This window comes from Chamaea fasciata, unplaced genomic scaffold, assembly GCF_029207755.1.
Source record: "Chamaea fasciata isolate MVZ Bird 193981 ecotype frontalis unplaced genomic scaffold, bChaFas1.0.hap1 SCAF_5, whole genome shotgun sequence".
NCBI lineage: Eukaryota > Metazoa > Chordata > Aves > Passeriformes > Sylviidae > Chamaea > Chamaea fasciata.
Genome location: NW_027094090.1, coordinates 35,424,283 through 35,444,191, shown reverse-complemented (window position 1 = coordinate 35,444,191; position 19,909 = coordinate 35,424,283). Strand labels below are relative to the sequence as shown.

General features: G+C 45.3%; 1 protein-coding gene across 1 annotated transcript; it reads right to left on the bottom strand.

Annotated features, from left to right (window-relative positions):
* Window positions 1–288: 288 nt before the first annotated feature.
* KCNMB4 (potassium calcium-activated channel subfamily M regulatory beta subunit 4) lies at window positions 289–16,569 on the bottom strand. The gene is made up of 3 exons (XM_066184582.1): window positions 16,231–16,569; window positions 6,984–7,111; window positions 289–707 (listed from the first exon to the last, which is right to left on the bottom strand). The coding sequence occupies exons 1-3, from the start codon at window positions 16,567–16,569 to the stop codon at window positions 539–541; spliced, it is 636 nt and encodes a 211-aa protein (XP_066040679.1). The 3' UTR covers window positions 289–538.
* Between the last annotated feature and the right edge of the window lie 3,340 nt (window positions 16,570–19,909).

Genomic DNA, 19,909 nt, shown 5'->3' with positions numbered 1-19,909 from the left:
AGAAAAAAGAAAAAAAGAAAAAAAGAAAAAAAGAAAAAAAGAAAAAAAGAAAAAAAGAAAAAAAAAAAAAGAAAAAAAAAAAGAAAATCCCCCAAAGTTTAAACCCCCAAAACAATCAAATTTTATTATTTTGGAAATATGTTCTATCTAAAGTAAATATTTTAAATATTTAATATTAAACATTAGCAAAGATCACTTAGTGGAGGTGAAAGTAACATCATCAGGAAGTTTTATAAACTGTCTCAGTTTCTGGGGGGTTGCTCTTCAGCACTAACAGCACACAGCATATTTGGTGCAGTGTAGATTTTCTCTTTTTATTGGTAGAATATACTTATTTAGTGCCATTGCAGAAGAAGCAATTAGCTGGCATTTCATGGGGCAATCTCCCAAGAACAATCCTGAGACAAGAGCAACTCCACCACAAATCAGACCCTGGAAGGAGACACAGCCGGGTGCTCCTGCAGACCTGCAGGTGTTTCAGGTTGCCTCGCCTGAAACCTTCTTGCAGGTTTTTCTTTTCCATGAGCAGCCTTGCCACTCACAAATGCTTCTTCTTTTTTATTGCTTCTGCCCTGACAGCCAAGCTCTTGGCACAGATGGTCAGGACCACGATGAGGACTCCAACCAGGAAAGTCACCACAGGCCAGAGGAAGCAGTGCAAGAGAACAGTCTCATCATGGGTACGCTTCAGCATCACATCATCTGGCCTGTAAAGAGGAGGAACAGAAGATGGAGAAAATATAGATCAGCATAATATTGTCCATTCATCGTAAGTGGAAGTCATCTAACATGGTTAGGGTAAAGGTGCTTTATTTGCCAAAGTGTTAGAAAATGATTAAGTGGACCATTTCATTCATTGCTTGCATTTGCCTTTTTATTACCAGCACCCATGGCAGACTGTGAGAACTTTCCACTTGCAGTGTTTACAGGCTAACAAGTTCATTTGGATTAAAGTAGAACAAAAAGAAAGACAGAAAAGTGGAATGTGGTCATCACAAACAGGCATGAGAGATTCAGTATCACACTGACAATAGATTGCAAAGCCACTCTGGCAAAAACATAATACCTGGCAGCATTTATAGATATCTATCTCAAATGTTTTCAGGCCCTGTGAAATGCATTTAAACAGTAATTAAAGCCTTGCTTTTAGCTTTGACCACTGATGTGTCCATGGGGCTACATGAAGGCTCCTGATGAAGAAACCCTGGCTGTGGTTTGGGTCTGGGCAGGGAGCTGGTCCCTGTCCTCAGCACTGCACTGCTGGTGGCCCAGGCTAGCCCAGCTGCACTGGCAGGGAGAAGCCTGAATGAAATCTATCCCCATGAGGACTACAGCCTGGCCCAGAGTGGCCAAGGCTCCCAGCTCAGCTCCTTCCCAGCTGTGGCTGTGAAAAGCTGTGATTTGGAGCTGCAGACAGCAGTGCCTCGGTGGACTTGAGTAGGCTCCTACAGGGACAATTTGGTGAGACTCCCACAAAGGTCTGAATCTCCTTGTCTCTACCAGCAGCATCTATGAATCTCAAATGTTTAGAAAAACATAAACACCAAAGGTAGCAGCAATGGATGTCAAACACTCATAGATGTGACTCTGACTTAGTAATTTAAAAGAGTTTCCCTCCTGGAAAAGAGTCAAAGACGAAGCCTTTAAATAAGTCTTGAGCTGAGGTTTGGGGTTAGATAGGTATTACTGTTATTTTTACGTACAGCATGAGTGCCTGCACACTTGATTCCTGTGTGCAGTTTTGGGTGCCACAATATAAGAAAGATGTTAAGCTGTTGGAAAGCATCCAAAGGAGGGACATGAAGATGGTGAAGGGCCTTGAGGGGAAGCCACATGAGTAGCTGCTGAGGTCACTCAGTTTGTTCAGTGTGGAGAAGACTGAGGGGAGACCTCATTACAGCTACTTCCTCACAAGGAGAAGAGATGGGGCAGGCACTGATCTCTTCTCTCTGGTGGCCAGCGACAGAACCCAAGGAAATGGCATGAGGCTTGGTCAGGGGAGGGTCTGGTTGGATTGTAGAAGAAAGGTTCTGCATCAACAGGGAGGTTGAGCGCTGGGACAGGCTACCCAGGGAAGTGGTCACAGCACTGTCTGAGTTCAAGAAACATTTGGACAGTGGTCTCAGGCGCACGTGAGTCTTGGGGATGGTGCTGTGCAGGGTCGTTAGCTGGATTCAATAATCCTTGTGGGTGCCTTCTAATTCAGAGTATTCTGTGATTCTGTGGCACTTGAAACACAGTAATGTAACTGCTTAGGATTTGCTTGGCAAAGCCAGCAGTTTTGACATTTCATGCTACTTTTTGAAAGATGATCTGCCTGCTCCCACAGTCTGAAGGCTTGTTGTTTTACTTGGAAACAAAACAAAAAAAAAAGGTGCTCTGTCCTCAGAGGAAGACTTCTCATGGTAAAGACCTGTCTTTGCTGGAAAGCCTAATAACATCACTCCCCTGGAGCTGAGACAGTGATGTTGAAACCAAAGGAGGTACTTCATACCTAGAAACACATTTCTATTCCCTGTGAAAATCAGTAGATATAATTAAATTTGTTGCCTTGCTCCTGTAAGTACAGAGTCTTTAATAAACCTATCTTTGCTCTGTGACTTTATATAGTACTTCAGTTCAAAGATGTTGGCAAAGGGGTTGTGCACATTCCCCCTAAGCTTGGATACTGGCAGTCTCTTCTTTCTAGCAATGCTGCCATTCATGTTTCCAATAAATGCAAAGCCTCTGGAGGGGATGCACCCAAAATCCTCATACCAGTTATCAGTGCACAAAACAGCAGCAGAGGCAAGAAAGAGATCTAGTGGGACAAAAGGGGAAAAACCCCCTATGACTGCAAGTCTTGCTCAGGCATTCAGACCTGGCTCTTGCTGCAAACAGCGATGGCCACTGCGCAGCACCATCAGTCCCAGGGTGAAACAACAAACTGGAAAAAAAAACCCTGAAGAAGCCTTTGCCTTAACCCTGAAAACACAGCTTTCCCTATCACTAAACAGACAAGGAGGAAGGAATTTTGTTTTCTTTGCTAAAAGGTGAGACCAGGACTTATTTTTAGCAGGACTTTGAGCTCAGGGTTAGACCCTTGTGGAGCTTTGAGCAGGGCTAACTGGATTAGTTGTTGCATTATACAACACATCCCTAGGTGTGCCAGTTATGTTCTGCCAGGTAGCTCAAAAAGACACCAGATAAAACTAGCCTCCTTCAGAGCCTTCAGAGCAATTACTGAACATCATGGGGAGAATTGCAATGCAGAGATTACCAAAAAGTCACGTAGGACCAAAAGGTTATAGGCGCATAAACATTTCAGTCATCACTTATGAATCACACTGCGAACCGTGTCGCACAACAATAGCTGACAGAGGTGGAGGTGCAGGATAGGGAATATTACAATACAAATATTTTTGTATTCAAACAATCTGGATTTAAAGATGCTTGCAATACACTGATTTTTTTCCCCCACAGATATTCACTTCCCTTCACTCTGACAAGCAGTCATTTTTCCCTTATAGTTGAAAGATGCAGAGAGCCTCAGCTGGATGGCTGCATGCAGAGGCAGCACAGTGTCTTACTGTCAGTAAAAGTTCTTTCCCCCTCGGGCCCAAGCACTGCTCCACAGGTGAAGGGAATTAATTTAGAAAACTGTGAAATTTAGAAAGTAGCAGAGCAAATCAAGATTTATATTCCAACATTTTATGGATGAGCAGCCCTGCTACCTGAGCACCCTTGGCTTACACACATAATTATTCTGAGATAAGTGGGAACCCTGCAAGGCACACCAACAACATACAGGTTGTCAGTAATCACTTGACAGGGCTTACTCTTCAAATCTCTGATGAATTTGTGTACAGCATCCTGCAACAAACACAGACGACGCTAAAGCGTGTCTGGCTCATCTGCTGTGCCACAGCAAAGGAAACACAGAGCGTTCTTGCGTATGGGACAAACCCAGAGTTAACAGGCAATAACACCACATAAATCAGCCACCGGTAAGAAATGACTTGACACAGGTTGCTCTGCCTGTCTCTGCATGGATTGAGACAGTGAGGTCTGAGCTCATGGCAATCTTAGTTTCTCCCTTTTGTTCTTGTCATGGATGTCAGTGAGACCTGGAACATGAAGAAATAAAGTGACAGGATCTCCCCCATCCTGCCTGTTCCTGCAGGCCTCCCAGTTCAGGGCATGCAGCTGCGGGCCTTGTTTGCATGAGGTCCTGACTGCAGACCCCTGGGACACTCAGTGTGAGATCCAGAACACCAAAGCCCTAGAGCTCAGTGCCTTCTCAAAACTTTGGCAACAGCCTGAGAACTTCATCTGAATTTGTGCTTTATTTTAGAGTCTGAAACACTGAAGGTTGGTTTCTGCAGAGCTGGGCTTTCTTCAGACTGGGGTATCACCATGTCAACAGACAGGCACCTTTACCAGAGATCCAAACCAGCAACTTCCCCATGCAGCTTGAACCCCTTGTCCCAAACCTTGTCAGAGAAGAGTGGGACTCTAAAGTTAAGTGCCTACAGTGGCAAAGCAAAACCTCACTCCTCAGTAAAGCACTGAGCTCCAAGATAAGCTGCACTTTGGTTCCCTAACATAAATGCCAGGCAGCTGATTTTGCTGGGCAGTTTGATTTACAGTAACTAAGAATGGTTGAAATTACCAAGTCTGCTTCTCATCCCTTTTGTATGACTTTGAACTGTAAGAATGGCATCCCTTTTTTTCATCTTTTCAAAGTAACCACAAAACTGAAAGGGAGATGTTACCCAACAGTACACTCTGCATGCAGCAACAGTTCTGACAATGAAGATGAAGTAAATTCAGTGAAGAGAGGTGATGTTCATTCATTGCCTGTATATTTACCTAGAATTTTATTCTGCTGTTTCAAAAGAGGGAGTATTAAAATTATGAATACAACATTCTCTAAGGAACCATTTACTATGTTTTATACAGACTGACAGAGAACAGTTAGCTTATCCACACAGTGGAAGAAATACTGTCAGAAAATATGCACACTTCTATTTTGAAAGGAACAGATTTCTCCCTCAGTTTGTTATGGTTTCTTTTTACTGCTTTGCAGGCTGCTTAGTCATCATTGCTCTAAAAGTATACCCAAGCAAGCACATTCCTAGTCAGCAGAACTTATCTCCCAAAGCTCATTGCTATCTCCAGAAGAAAATAGATGGTGTGCACATTTCGGTTTAGACTATCTTCTAGTATCTCTGGCAGCAAGCCTCTCTTATGCTGTGTATGAATTGTTGTATGATCAGCAAAACGTGGTGTTTCAAGACAACCATTGTGCTGGCAAGAGCTTTTAGCAGTATAGGATTCAGCATTTTTAGGGAAAAAAACCCTTTTTCTGTGCTGCACAATTCCTCAGTGCCAGCTTACATAAATATCAGACACTAGGCAGCATGCAGCCTCAGAAAAGCTTTGTCTTTGCTTCACCAAAATGTAATGTGAGAATCAGCTCACATAGCTCTGGACACCTACCACCCTAAACTCCTTTACAGGAGACAAATAAGCATCTCTGGGCATCTGACCTGTAGCAGGCATTTACTTTGGGGTAAGATACAAGGCTTCTGTTTCTCTCCACTGACTAAAAAAGTTCACTTTCACATCATCCTTTCCACACCAGTTTAGATGTATCCTAGCTGCGACTTCTCCTGCAGACAATCCCATGTTTCTGACTCTCCTGCTCACTTGAGCAGTGAGTGCTGCAAGTCCCAGTTCAAAGGAGTACAAGGAACTGGCAACACCTGCCTGCCCAGAAAAACCAAAATCATAACTCGGCTCCTGGTTACCAGATCCAAGCATTGGCATCTTGTGGAGCAGAGGACTCCCAAGAAAGTCCACAATGACAGGTCTGATGTCATCACACAGAGTGCCGTAAGTTTTAACCTCTGCATGCTGTAAGCAACATTTCTTTCCCCTCTAAACAGAAAAAAAGGTTTTGGTGGTGACCCTCTGCAAAGAGTTAACTAAGGACAACAAAATCATCTGGAGCATGCTGACTAGGTCTACAGCCTCTCCAGTGAGACAACCACTGTAGCCAGCCTAGGACAAACCTGAAGCCCCCAAGGAACTCATCAGGACACCCACAGGAGAGTCAGGTATTTCTCTGTCTGCCATCCATTTTCCTCCTGTTTGTCTTTCTGAACTTACATATCTGGTGCCAACACTCCCACACTGAGCCCTGAATTGCACCTGCAAGTCATGAGCTATTCCCTCATCCATTTAACTTCCAAGTGTTTGTGGCATAGGACTAACCTCCTCCTGCAGCCACGTTACCTTTTGTTTCCTGGCGTATCACCATCAGAAAAAGACAGGAAAAAGGACTCCCTCCCCTTTCTGTTTACTGAAGGAAGGAAACCACACATCACTCTCATACACATGGAAGTCACATCAACACTGGCAGTAAAAGTAAGAATTGAAAGAGAAGGGGAGATGCTTTAGATTACAACTTTTTACTCTCTGACTACAACTTTACTTCTTTTAGTTCTATTGCTGTTTATTACACATATCTGATTCATTAATCTTCTATGAACACAATTACACAATTTTACGCAATTATAAGTTCGTTTGTAATATTTACTGATCTCCCCTTTTCTTCCTTGAACACGGTAGGGTTTCTTTTCTATAGAGGAAAGGGATGTTAATATCGACACCGGAAATCTGCCATCTGAGTGTTAAAAGCCAAGATGCTTTTTGCTATAAAAATCGCATGTTTTAAGGAAAACTTTTCTCAGAGTTTTATATTTTTATTTCAAGTGGTAAAAATACTCCTTTCCCTTCTGTATAGCTTTTCATCAACAGAGCTGTCTTGCAAATTTCTGCACTGAGCTCTGTGTGATAAAACCACATTGCCCTGGAGGGGGGTCTCTGTGTGTGTATATACATATGCATGCATTTATATATTTTTTCAAACAGAACCAATGGACAGCTGTTAAGCAGATGCACAAGCACTCCTGCCTAGGCAAATGGCAATTACTCACCTCAAGTGCTGGTTAAAATAGCATGTAAATGGTTGAGAACCCACTTTCTCTTTCCAGTATTTCTGCTTGTACGTGACGTTCTCAGAGTTCTCCTGATCATCTCTTGCACAGGGAGGGATGTATGAACACTGCCAAGACACATTGAAAAACAGAGTTACTGCTGTGCTCAAGAACGCAGGGTATCACTTCTCTGCATTTTCATCATGATGCCAGGGTGACTGAAATGGACAGAGAATAATAAACAAAAGTTCCCAAGAAACTGAAAAGAAGCATTAGCTGAACTTCAATTGCTAATTATTCTGTACGGGTACTGGAAAAGAATATAGTAGCATTCAGAAAGAAAATAAAGGCTTTGCCATGTTCATTCCACTCTTATACCAAACCATGTAGTAACATCTTGGGGTTTGGCATGATGAATGTGAAAATGATAATTTTGTTTTGATGCATTCCTAGCCAGTCGCATGGATTGGATTTGAATAACTTCTGATTTTCAGTGAGGCATGTAAGGTTTGTTAATATCCTGCTAATAAATAACCCAAAGAGTGCAGCAAGTTTTTCCAGATGATGGGATATCTGGCTGCTGTTCACTGATAAAAGAAGGTATTCTTCCACTGTTACAGCACTAGGAAAGAAGAAATAAGGCTCACAGCCCTGCTTCAGAAGAAAGGTTCAGCATCTGCTTCTGCTGTACAGAAGTCAAGGAGAGTTGAGCATGCAGCTGAGCTGTCTGCAGATCTCACGCTCAGACATCTGCTCAAAGCCCAGAGATCAAGAGAAATTCCTCCCCCAGCTTGGTGCCCTTGGGACTGGGCTTTCAGAGGCTCCCCTTCAGGTCACACACACATACCACAGGTTTCCAAGTCTTTGACACACCACCCTGAAGTCCTAGCCACAGGCAGTTAAACAACAGAAAACAAATAGCGCACTGAATCAAGTGTCAGCACAATCAGAGTTCAGTGTACAAGCACAATCCCTCTCATTTTTACCAGGCAGCCATAGAGGAGATCGTGACAGGAGACATTGAACCACACTGAGTAACACAGCTTAACTGATCCTCCCATAACACAGAGGCTTTTCACCCTGCAGGACATATAGACATCAAGGCCCCAGGTACACAAAATGAGTTTTAATTCCTTTAAAATTGGGAGCTGCAAACAAAAAAAAATGCGTGACTGGGAAGGTAGCAAAAAAGCCTCATACTTAGGAGCGATGAGGAAGCAGGAGGCAAAGGGTGTGGGAAGCCCCTAAAGAGGGCCCCACATATGATTACAACATTAATTTCTCCACTGTATCCTGAAGGCAGTAACAGCAAGGACAGCGATACCCTCTCTAACAGAAGAATAAAGATCACCCTGACTCACTGTGCCAAGTGAGTGCTTCCTCTCCTTCTGCTGAGGTTTCACAGGGGCCTACCTTACCCCCAGCTGCACACTATACCTAAGATGTACAGACCTGCAAGTCCATGTTCACTATACAACAGCTTGAAGATTTGCCATTTCAAGGTCAAGGGAGAAATCTTGGGATTTTATTCCCCTGAACATGTAAAATCTGTCCACTTTTGCCAGTACCTGCAATTGCTGCCAGTGTCTTGCATGCTTCAGAATAAAAGAATCTGCAAGGTCTTCCATGCGGCTTCCAAACTGAAACCTACCTTTACCACATGCAAGGATCCCCATTTTCCCATGGACTCCTGCCTGGTGTTACCATGGCACAGAGCTCCCTTTAGTTCCCTTTTCACAGGATCCTAAACAAGGACTGTCCCACTGCCGCTGATGAAGGACAGAAATGAGCGGCAACACCACTCTACTTCAGAAACCAGAATGCAGGATTTATGACATACTGCAATTGCCATCTTAGATAATATCCCTTGGTCAGCAAAATTTTTGCTTTGGTTGTCCACTTTGGAAGCATCAAACACCCCCCTTTTCCTCCACACTCCCGGCGCATAAACACATCCATGGAGCAGCTGGGCAGTCAGCGAATTTGGCACAAAGACACCTGAGAGCACTGCTGGCTCTGCTCTGACCCCCTGACAGTAACCAACGTGCTGCACCATGCCAGCTGGTCCCCTCCTCCCTTCTTGGCCTGGAGTCCAGCACGTCCAACATCCTCCACTCTGATGTTTTCCTTTATGGAGCATCTCCTGCTTTGGAAATGATGCCATATCCCACGAGCTGTGCACTCACTGCCTACTTCTGACTGTAATCATCACCCTGCTCTTCCCAAGCCCCCAGCTTGTAGGTAGCCCCCAGCTTTTAGGGGCTCTAGAAAGAGCTCCCAAACCAGCCACTATTTAGCCAGCACACAAAATGCAGAACTAGACGAAACAGCTAAGCACCAATAGACATTATTTTTCCTAAACTCACCCAGCTATCTCAAAACTCCGATTGCTGTGTTACTGGCTCTGGTACACGTATTTCCTCTCTCCTCTGAAATGTTTCTTCCCCCTGGCTGAGTCTACTGCTGTCCTCTGCTATGAAAGTGCAACTGTCCCACCAGTCCTGGTTAAACTTTTTCTGGATCCTTCAGAGACCTTCCACCTCCACAAAATATTACTTGAATCCTTCACAAAATTCACAACCTGGTGAAGTGTTCGTTAGCCCCATCCTGAGTTTCAGGCTTAGAAACAACCAGAGAGGTCTCTTTTCCCAACAGATGTCCATCTGAACAGACAAGTATCAGACTTTAACAGTCTCCCAGGACATTTCATCACAGAGTGCTTCACATTCTTTCCAATCAGTCCCTGTGCTCTTAGCTCAATATGAAGATATTAAAAATTGAGTTTTTCAGGACAGGGATTTTTCTTGGTTTGGAAGATGTAAAGGGGCCCACAGACAGTTTCTCCAGACAACACTCCTGTATTTTCCCAAGCCAAAGCAAGACAGCTTATGGGAATATTGCCATTATGTACAGGAGGGACACCTGGAAGTTGGGCACAACAGTGAATGCTTTCCATAACTCAAACTTCACACCATTCTCTGCACAAATAATCCCAACTGACAGAAAGAGCATGCTGGGTACATTTCTACCTCATCTTCTTTATCTTCATGTGGAAAACACAAAGAAGACACCTGGGGTCCTGCCAAAAATAGATGTGGCCTCACTGCTTCCACCTGTTGAAGATTAACAGTCTTGATGAGAGAAGCAGTCCCCATCCAAATATGAATCCCAGGGGCCACCTGAAACATCAACTCAACGTGACAAAGGACTTGAGCCACAGAAAAAAACCAAGGCACAATTCCAGTGTGAACATATCAGCTGCTGCACAAACACTGGAGCTTGTTTGCCTCCCCAGGATGCCAGCACAGTCCCCACCAACCCGGGGATGCTTTCTGTTCCTTTCCGATCCACGCAGGGGCTGGATCTCTCTTAACACACTTCTAGGGCACTTTGCTTGACCAGCTCTATCACACTCCAAAGCAGATTCAGCAGGAAGATAAGATCATATCCTCAGAAATTTTGCTGCGGTGAGTTGATGGATGAATGTAAAATAATTTCCACTTTGGCAATAGGCAGTTTCTGAGACATTAATTCTGTAGTCCTCCCTTACAAGACATGGCATGAAATACTGATGTCAAAACATAAACAAATGCCAACTGGAAGCAAGATAGGATATCAGTAAAAATGTCAGTGAACAGCTAATACATCTTTACACCAAGGTTTTGTAGGATTTGCATCTGTGTTTGCTGCTGGATGCTCCCACTTCTGTGTCCCTGCAGATGCATGGGAAGACTCCCGGTCCTTCTGAACACTTCATGAGGGCAGATATTCTTCCATATCACAAAGAACAGACACACGAAATCTTGATTATGGTATAAGTTCCAAGTTGCATTTCATGCTTTTCAAAGACCAATTCTTGCCTAATTCAGTCACGTTTATAATAAAAAAAGACAGACTTCGTAGACTATAAGACAAGTCCAAGAAAGTTTCAAATGTGAAGAGACATCCTAGCCCAAAGTAGAAGCAATTTAGCCCAACAAAAGACAAACCAAAGTAATTCAGGAGCAAGACTTCAAACTCAGTTTCCAAGTGCCATGTGGAGGACCATCCCCCTGGCTCCTGGTGAACCATGGGACAGAGCACGTATCATTTGTTTGGTGTGGCAAAGCCCCACAACACCTGCTGGAGTAGACATCCACCTGCAGCCCATGGTGGACCCCACACCAGAGCAAAGGGATGCCCAAAGGAGGTTGTGACTTTGAGGGAAGCCCACATGGGATGGACCTGTGATCTTATGGAGAGAAGAGCCCACGCTGGAGCAGGTTTTCTGGTATTACATGTGACCCTGTGGGGGACCCATGCTGGGCACTTTGTAAAGAACTACGGCCTGTGGGAAGGACCACAATGGAGAAGGTAACGGAGGACTGGTTCCATTACCTTCTCCAATGGAGATACCCCACACTGGAGCAAGGAAAGAGTGGGAAGAGGAAGGAGAGTGATGAACTAACCATAGCCCACATTCCCTGTCCCTCTGTGCTGGTGGGAAGAAGGAGGTAAAGAAAATCAGAAGTGAAGTTCAGCTTAGGAAGAACAGATGGATAAGGGAAAAGAATTTTTAGGTTTGATTTTATTTATGCAGTATCCTTCTCTGATTTAATTGGCAAAAAAGCAGATTAATTTTCCTAAGTCCATTTTTCCCATGACAACAAAGGGTGAGTGATCTCTCCCTGTCCTTATCTCAACCCATAAGCCTTTCATTATATTTTCTCTCCCTTGTCCACCTGAGGAGTGATACAGTAGCTTGGGTGGGGACCTGAAGTCCAGCCAGGTGTGGGGTCAACCCACCACACCAAACAAGATGTGAGCTTCTCCTAATTGTATGTGTCATTCACTACTGGGTTACCTTCATGGCTTGAAAGGGAGGAAGCACTGCCACAATCATCCCACTGAGGCAGGACATGAGCAGGCAGACTCACTCCATCAGTACAAAAAACTCTCCCCTCCCCTGAGTGTCCTGAGGGAATTGGAGCTGAGCACTGTGTCTGGTTTCCACCTGCATCTGTCAGTGAAGATGATCGTCATCAGCACAACCCGACAGGAGTGATCAGACCCATGATCCCTCACAGAGGCTCGAGGCAGGGAGTGGTGCCCCAGGTGAGACAAGTGGGTGATGGAGTTTATCCAGGGCTCCTGGGCCTGCATCCAGAGGAATTGCTTGGCAGCATCTGCATAGTTTGCCTGTCGCAGGTACCAGCCCAAACACACTCTGAATGCTTCACCAGTCTCTCACAAAACTGTGAAGTTGTATTTTGTTATGAAACCTCCTCTGCCATTGGCCATATATAAGAGAGTCCAAAAATTAAGCCAAATTCTATTTAAAAGTGCACCAAAGAGAGGATTGCACATCATCTTGTCAGGTGGAGCCATTATACAGAGAAGTGTGACAGGAGCACAGGCAGATGCAGTGCAGACAAGGGACAGCAGCTGGTTTGCTCCTTTGCCTGGGGACAAGGATGGGGAGAACCAGGTCCTGCTGCACAGCTGCTAACATCTGTCTTACCAGACACTCCCCTAAAAGTTTCTTTGGCAAAACAGGGGGCAACTTCTTCCAACCCTACACTTAACTGCAGATGTAGAAAGGAAAATGTGGAAAAGTCCAGAAGGGAGACCTTTTTAGTAGCTGACATCCTCCCCTGTCGTCTTCCCCAGGCAGAGCTATGGCCGGGTCCCCGCGACGTCCCCAGTGGCCGGAGAGTGATAGCAACAAATTGACTTTGGAATTAATCCCTCTTAAGCCTTATCTCAGAGATTATTATTGCTATCAAGGCAGTTGAAGAAAGGCTACTGTCACTCCAATGAATTTCTTCCTCTGAGACAGCAGTCAAAAAAAAAAAAAATCCACAGATCACTCAGACTGAACACAAATGTAATCGTGTCCGGTGCTTTATATACACGTTCCTGGATTAACTCTGACCCAGCTATATAATCTTTTAAGAGCTAAAATGAATCCTGGGCTGTACAATGATGTGATTATCTTAGAAAGCAAGAGAAGAAAAATTTCCTGCATCTAGAAAAAGGTCTTTCCTCACTAGAACAGACAGATACATATCTGTGATATGTTTAAATGTCAGCTCACTCTACTACAGAAAGTGGTGGATTTTTAATCAAATGCACTGGGAATTTTTGGGGGGAGTGAAGCTGCCAACTGATTTAGTATTGTTGTGTGTTGTAAGGAGCCTGAACTATGCCTTTTCCACATTATTGATTTACAGGAAAATATTGCTACCCTACAAAGAGAAGGAGCTAAGCAGGAAGTAAAGTTTTAAAACTGTTCAAAACAAAATTGGTCTTTCTTTTCCCTTCTAGATAGTTGGAACTGATTAACATATCATATGTATGTCTAAGTGCATGAACACAAGGAAGCATAGTGCAAAAATATGATGGGAGCAGGAAGGGTTAAACAGCTCTCTAAGTGTTTGTCCATAAATGCATATGGGATCCTGAGCATTAAAGCCAGCAGATCCCTACTCTGCAGCTCTAGCTAATGTATTTCACATAAAATCCTGAAAGCTTATAAAGACAGTGAGATTTTAAATCAAAAATTAAAGGAGAGTACAACTGTTTGATTCTGCAGACATTGAACTAGGGAAAAAACAGGAAAACCAAAGCAACAGATACAGACTTCAGACCCTTACAAAGGTACGTTTTCCTGATGGGACCTAACCAACTTTTCTTCTCATTTTGTATTTGTTTTACAAAAGCTTCTTAAAGCAGGGGAAATAATTAGAGCACATTTTTTTTCTACACAGTTTTCCACTGAGATGAATTCAATTACTACCAAAGAATACAACTACATCAAAAAAATGCACCCTTTCTTCTTGGTCACATCTGGTAAATCAGATTTAATCCTCAGCAATCAACAACCCAGGGTAAACAGCCCACACCTAGAGATGCAAGGTGGAAGGTAAAGAAGAGATTATATTTGTGAAAGCAGGAAAGCACCACGCACTGGCAACAGCCCTATTTTTTCATATTAAGAGTTAACATAAAATTAATTGTTAAATGAAAATAGTTTTCTGACTGACATTTACAGGCATTACTTTTGAAGCTCAGAGTGCCTCCCTGCAATTGCGATTCAGCCCCTGGGCGGGTGCAATCCTTCTCTTCCCACCACACTTCCAGAAACACAGAAAAAAATAAGGTCAAGAAGCAAAACCAGATGAAAGCACTTGGACTACTCAGAAAGGTATTGCGGTCACGGTCCAATTTGAAAGCTGCTCCTGAACCTGCGGATGCTGCCAGAGTTGCTGAGCCCAGGCAATCTAGTGGCAGTCCGCACTCACCTCCCATCTCCCACCTTCTCTCTCCCAGCTCCCATCCTCGCTGGAAATGGCCACAACAGAGCAGCCACAGGGCCGTGCTCGGGGAGAGCCACGCTGCACCCTCTGCAGAGCCATGTCATCTTCACCCCAGAACAAAAGGGTGACTTTTCTCCTGCATTTTACCAACTCCCCCCCGCCCACCTGAAAATGGAGAGATGTTTAGAGAAGCTTTGCTGCTTGGGCTGCTAGGGCACTCCCAGCACACCTCTGCCAACACAACCTTCTCCACAGGGAGCCTGGCAGCAGCACTCCCAGGAAAAGATTTGCAGAGCTCCCTCACAGGCCAACATTTCATCTGCTTTGCAATCAGGCTCCATCCAGCACTGCAGCTCCAATCACTCATCACTTCTGAGCGGTGCCAACAATTTAATCCAAATCCTGTCAGATTTACCATCCTGCTACCTACTCTGCTGATTTTTACCCCGACCACCTTTTCAAGCTGCCAAGGGGAAAAATGCAACCCACAAACCCTGAGTGTGAAACTTAGCCTGCCTTCCAAGGGATGGAGCACAAATATGACTGAGATGTGAGGCTGCACATCCCAGCTGGACAGCCACCCATGCTTCCCATCCCCTACAAACAGACCCCTGCATCGTGTTTAGCATGGCCCTCGGCACTAAGTTACATCCACATCCCGGTCAAAGAGCCGAAATTTCCTTCTCCAGTACACTCCCAATTTCAAGTTCTGTTAGGAGCAGGAGGATTCCAACACTTTTTTTTCTTCTTCGAACTACTTAATAAGATCTCCTCCACTCAGATGCGTACTGTCAAGGCTTTCTTTACGCAGCATAAAAAGGAAAAGGAGAAGGCAGGAAACCACCTTTAAAGAAAGAAAAAGCACGAATCACACATTGCCTTCAGACTTCCCCAGTTTGCTGGAAGATGCAACTTTCACGAATTCTTCATTTGGTCCTTTTTCAGGTGGGTGATGGAGGAGTTCAAGAATCAAAACAGCGCGGAGGAAACTTCTGTTTTGGTGCAGCCCCTTACCCAGCTCCCCGCCAGCAGCGGCTCCATTACCATTTCTCCACGCGCTTTGGGACACGGCACTGGGAAGCGTCCCCTCACGCTCCGGGACGCGCAGTGCAGCGGCCCCGGGCATTGCTCGGGCAGACAGACGTCCCCGCCGGCAGCAGGAGTTCCCCCTCGGTTCCTCCCCGGCGTCCCGGGGCTCCGGCGGGGAGCGGCAGCGGCGCCTCCCTGCGCTCCGGACGCGGGCGGGACGGACTGAGAATGGGGCTGGCCGCGAAGAAGTGTGAGAGTGTGTGAGAATGTGTCTGTGTGAATCTGTGTGTGTGCATGTATCATACTAAGTATAGTATATAGTACAGTACACTATATAGTGTACTATACGTTATACTCAGTGTGTTAAACTATGCTATATAGAATCACAAAATACCCCGAACTGGAAGGCACCCACTGGAATCATCAAGACCAACTCCTGGCCCTGCACAGGACAGCCCCAAGAGCCACACCATGCGTTCGAGAACGAGCCCTTCTTGGACTCTGAGAGCTTTGGTGCTGTGACCACTTCCCTGGGGAGCCTGCTCCCGTGCCAATCACCCTCGGGGTGAAGAACCTTTTCCTAGTATCGAGCCTAAACTTTCCCTGAGATACTATATATGTGTATATATATATACACTATATATATATACACATATATACACAACATATAAATATAGGTGTACAGATATAGTACGTTTATAGATACGTACTGCAGAGATACACTACTTTTTGCTGAGCAACAAGCAGAGCGGCGTTTCGGACGGATGCTCTCCCACTTCTCTTACCACGCCCTCACCTCCCAAAAGAGAAAACTCCGCACCGAGCAGAGGGCGGGCGCCAGGAGCGGTGAAAGGGCACGGACCGTGGCGGCGCGACCACCGCCCCGCATTTTGGGAGAGGAGGGAATCCGCGGGGCTCACCTTGGGGTTGGTGCGCAGCTGCCGCTCGTCCTCATGGAGCAGGGCGGGCGCGGAGGAGCGGGAGGTGCGGACCAGGACCTGGAGGCAGGGGTAGCGGGCGGTGCCGCGGCAGGCGGCCCCGCAGGAGAAGGTGCAGGAGAAGCGCTCCCCCAGCTGCCGCACCGCCAGCACCGTGCAGTTGGCGGAGCCGCCGCCGCCCCGCTCCTGCAGCGCCGGGCGAAGCCAGCAACAACCCAAACCCAAGAGGGAAAGCAAGCCGGCGGCGATGAGGAGGAAACCCAGCCGCATGCTCTTGTCCTCCGCCTCCGTGTACTCGTAAGCCGCCCGGCTCCTCGCCATCGCCCGGCTGCCGCTGGCATCCGCCGCCGGGCATCAGCCACTGCCATCGGCTAAAGCTCCCGCCGCTCCCCGCCTCCCTCCCCGCCTCCTCCGAGGCTGACTGTGCGTGTAACCAGCACGAAAAAAAAAATAGATAAATAAATAAAATGCAAATTTAATCCCGTCTGACCTAATTCAGGGCCCTCCGGGGGTGGAAAGGGACAGCTTGCAACGGGATTATCTGACCCCGGAGATTTGCTGTGCGGAGGGCTAGTCCGGATTAACACTGGGTACCATCATGCAATGTACAATATCTGGAAGAGGGTGGGTGGGTGGGGTCCTTTGGGTGCATTGTGACCCCTCTCTAAGGCAACATCTCAATACTGGCTTGGTTAAGTGCTGGAGATCTTGCCTGAAGTCCTGTTTAGTACCCCCAGGCATCAGTCTGCAAAATCTCTATGTATAGAGGAGGAAACGGATCTGTAATTAAAGAAATTATGTATCTATAAGTGAGAAGGTAGCTTCTATTTTCACCTTATTAATTGAGAAGGGACATAATGGGAATTGTTAACTTTTTGGGGGTGCAGGGTAAAGTGTTCTGGCCAGCCCCAAAACCAGCATCTGCACAGCAGGGACAGAGGTAACAGATAAGCAAGATGACAGCTATCACACACAGGAGTTGCTTTGAACAGGAAAGTATTGACCTTTAAAGGTTCACCCTAAGAAGTGCTCTCTTCCAAGCAGGTTTACAAGAAAAGCAGCTGATCCACAAAAATATATTTATTTGGCAAATAAAGTTTGGTTATTACCCAGCAAATCCCACTGTGGCAACACAACAAGCTCTTGGGTGCCAAAGTACCATAAGCAACACTCAGATTTGTATTCTGTCATCTTTATCACAGGCAATTAGGTAGAACAAAATGCGACCCTCAGAGCTGAACTTGATGACACAGCAGACAAGAAGGTACAGAAACACAGAAAAAGTTTGGGAAATAGCACTTTCCTCTTCACTTTCCCTCTGCAGAGTGCAATGTCAAACTCTTACAAATGAAACTGATCCATAGGCTCTCCAAATGGACTATTGAGCAAGGTTTGGCAGGAAGGCTATTAGGAGTCCTTGCTGTGCCATGAATATAGATGGATGTAAAATACTGTCCTTGCTTGCACAAGTGCACTACCACACTTCCCTCAGGCCAGTTGCTTTGCAGCAGCCTGCCCTGATTATCAAAGGGTTTCTGAAAACGTATACCAGCTCTGAGATCAGGATTATGGGTTTTTTATTTAAACCTGTCATGGGTGTTTACACTAGAAGCTGAACTCATCTTGCTTCGTCCTTGGCTCTGTTCATCCATTTCCATCATCAGGTTTTGCTGCCAGCACTTGTGGTGACAGCAGTTTCTGATGGTGGAGGCTTGTTTCATAGAGTTTTCATAATACAAAAAATAAAATTATAATCAGGTTGATTGACCATCTGAAAGGGAAGCTCCAGCTCTTTCTCAGTGTAAATGGGCTGTAGCTTCTTTCTGTCTTACCTCCTGAACAGCTGACCTTCCATACTTGGTTCAACTCCCTGCAATCCCTTGTACATGAAGTGCTGTCAGATGGAAATTACGGCAACAGCCACTGGGTGACAGAGCAACCTTGAGTTAGTCCTCCTGTGTGCATCCAATCCCTACATCATTCACAGCTGGGGAGATGCTGAAGCTGTATTTTAACCGGGAATGGTCCTTGGCATTCACCAGGTGATCTCATAGATTTTGAACTTCTGCACAAATGACTCAGTGAAGACTCAAAGTCTATTTGGATCAATTGGAAGTGAAAAATGATCATCGATGCCTGAACATTGTAGCAGAGTAAAGGGGGCCTGCTGTGAAGATTCAGCTCTGCTGTCACCTGCTGAGGGCAGGAGTGGGGATGCTGGCTCCAAGACCACAGGCTGTACCAGGAGCCACCAGGGCTGAGAAAGCTGGCATGCAAAGTTCAATGTCTCTATGAAAATCGCAACAGCAGCAGAACAGGTTGCTGCCTGCTCTTTTCCTTGCCCCACAGACAAGGGACAGCCTTACCTGTGGCCAACCGCAGCTGACCCATCTGGTATGGCCAGTGCTGAGAACACCTCTGCCTTGGACAGGCACCTGGAGCAGGGCAGCCACAGTGCGGCTCTGCCACCACACCCACCCAGGCTGCTCATCAGGGCTGGGCTCACAGCTCTGTTTCCTTGCACAAGCCTAGTGCTGGTCCTTGGGATGCCGACTGCATCTCTCCCAGGGAAGTGCCAGTAATGGACTGCCTTTTCAAGAATCAAGTGTCTATATAAACAACAGAATGCCTCTTAAAAAACAATACTGTGATGTCCACCAGAAAGTAAACTGGCTTTTCAAGGGAAGGGAGACCTCTGGAACAACCAAACCAACCATTTAGTTAAGAGCTTAGAGAACTCCCAAGGGTTTCCAAGGAGGTTCATCAAAGCCTGCACCACAGCAGCTTTGGGACACCTGCCTTCCTTTCGCTCCTCATCAGGACTGTTTACAGCAGATGCAGGATGGTCCAACCATGAAATCTGGCTATTTCACTGGATTGTTTGCTAAACCAGAGGGAGTTCAAAAAGGTGATTTTACAGAAAATTGTTTTGGTCGTTTCAGCAGTAAAAGCTTGACATATACCCACATAACATTAATATCAAGAAGACAATCTGAAAGGCAAACTCAAAGATGAGAAACTGAAACCTAGAAAAATAATACTCAAACTTGGTTAGCACCGCTAATCCAGAAGTAAGCTGAATCAGTAACAGTCGAAACTATTTCCAACGTGCTTCAACATCAGTTTCAAAAAAATAAAGTTTACCTCTAACAGTAAAGTGGTTTTAAATGGTAAAGCTACTGAAATGATTAAAGCCAAAATTTCAAAGTAAGTTATCCAGCTGCATTTCCTCAGGTCTTTTTAACGTACTGGAAGCTTTCAGATTTATGGAGACCATGCATGCTTATTACAGAGAAACAAAAACTTTATTCACATACTGTAGATGAAAATAAAAGCATTAGTTGTCAATCCAGACTAATTTAGTCCAATCTGCACTACCAGAATTCAACTTCTGCTAGCATTAATTTTGGGCAGTGGCAAATTTCGAGGGACACAATGAAAAGGTACTTGAAACTTAAGCACACTCTGAAATTTGGCTTTAATAACAATTGTTGTATTTAGGACCTTAAACCAAGAGCACTATCTAGCTATCCCATGCTTAGAATGGCAGCTGTGCATTTTCAAGTTTTTCTTAAATGTGACAAGTAGCAATTTTTCCTTTTTGTTTCACTGAATGGTCAGCCATGGGAGTATTTTCAATTGGAAGTTACCAGAAATTTGG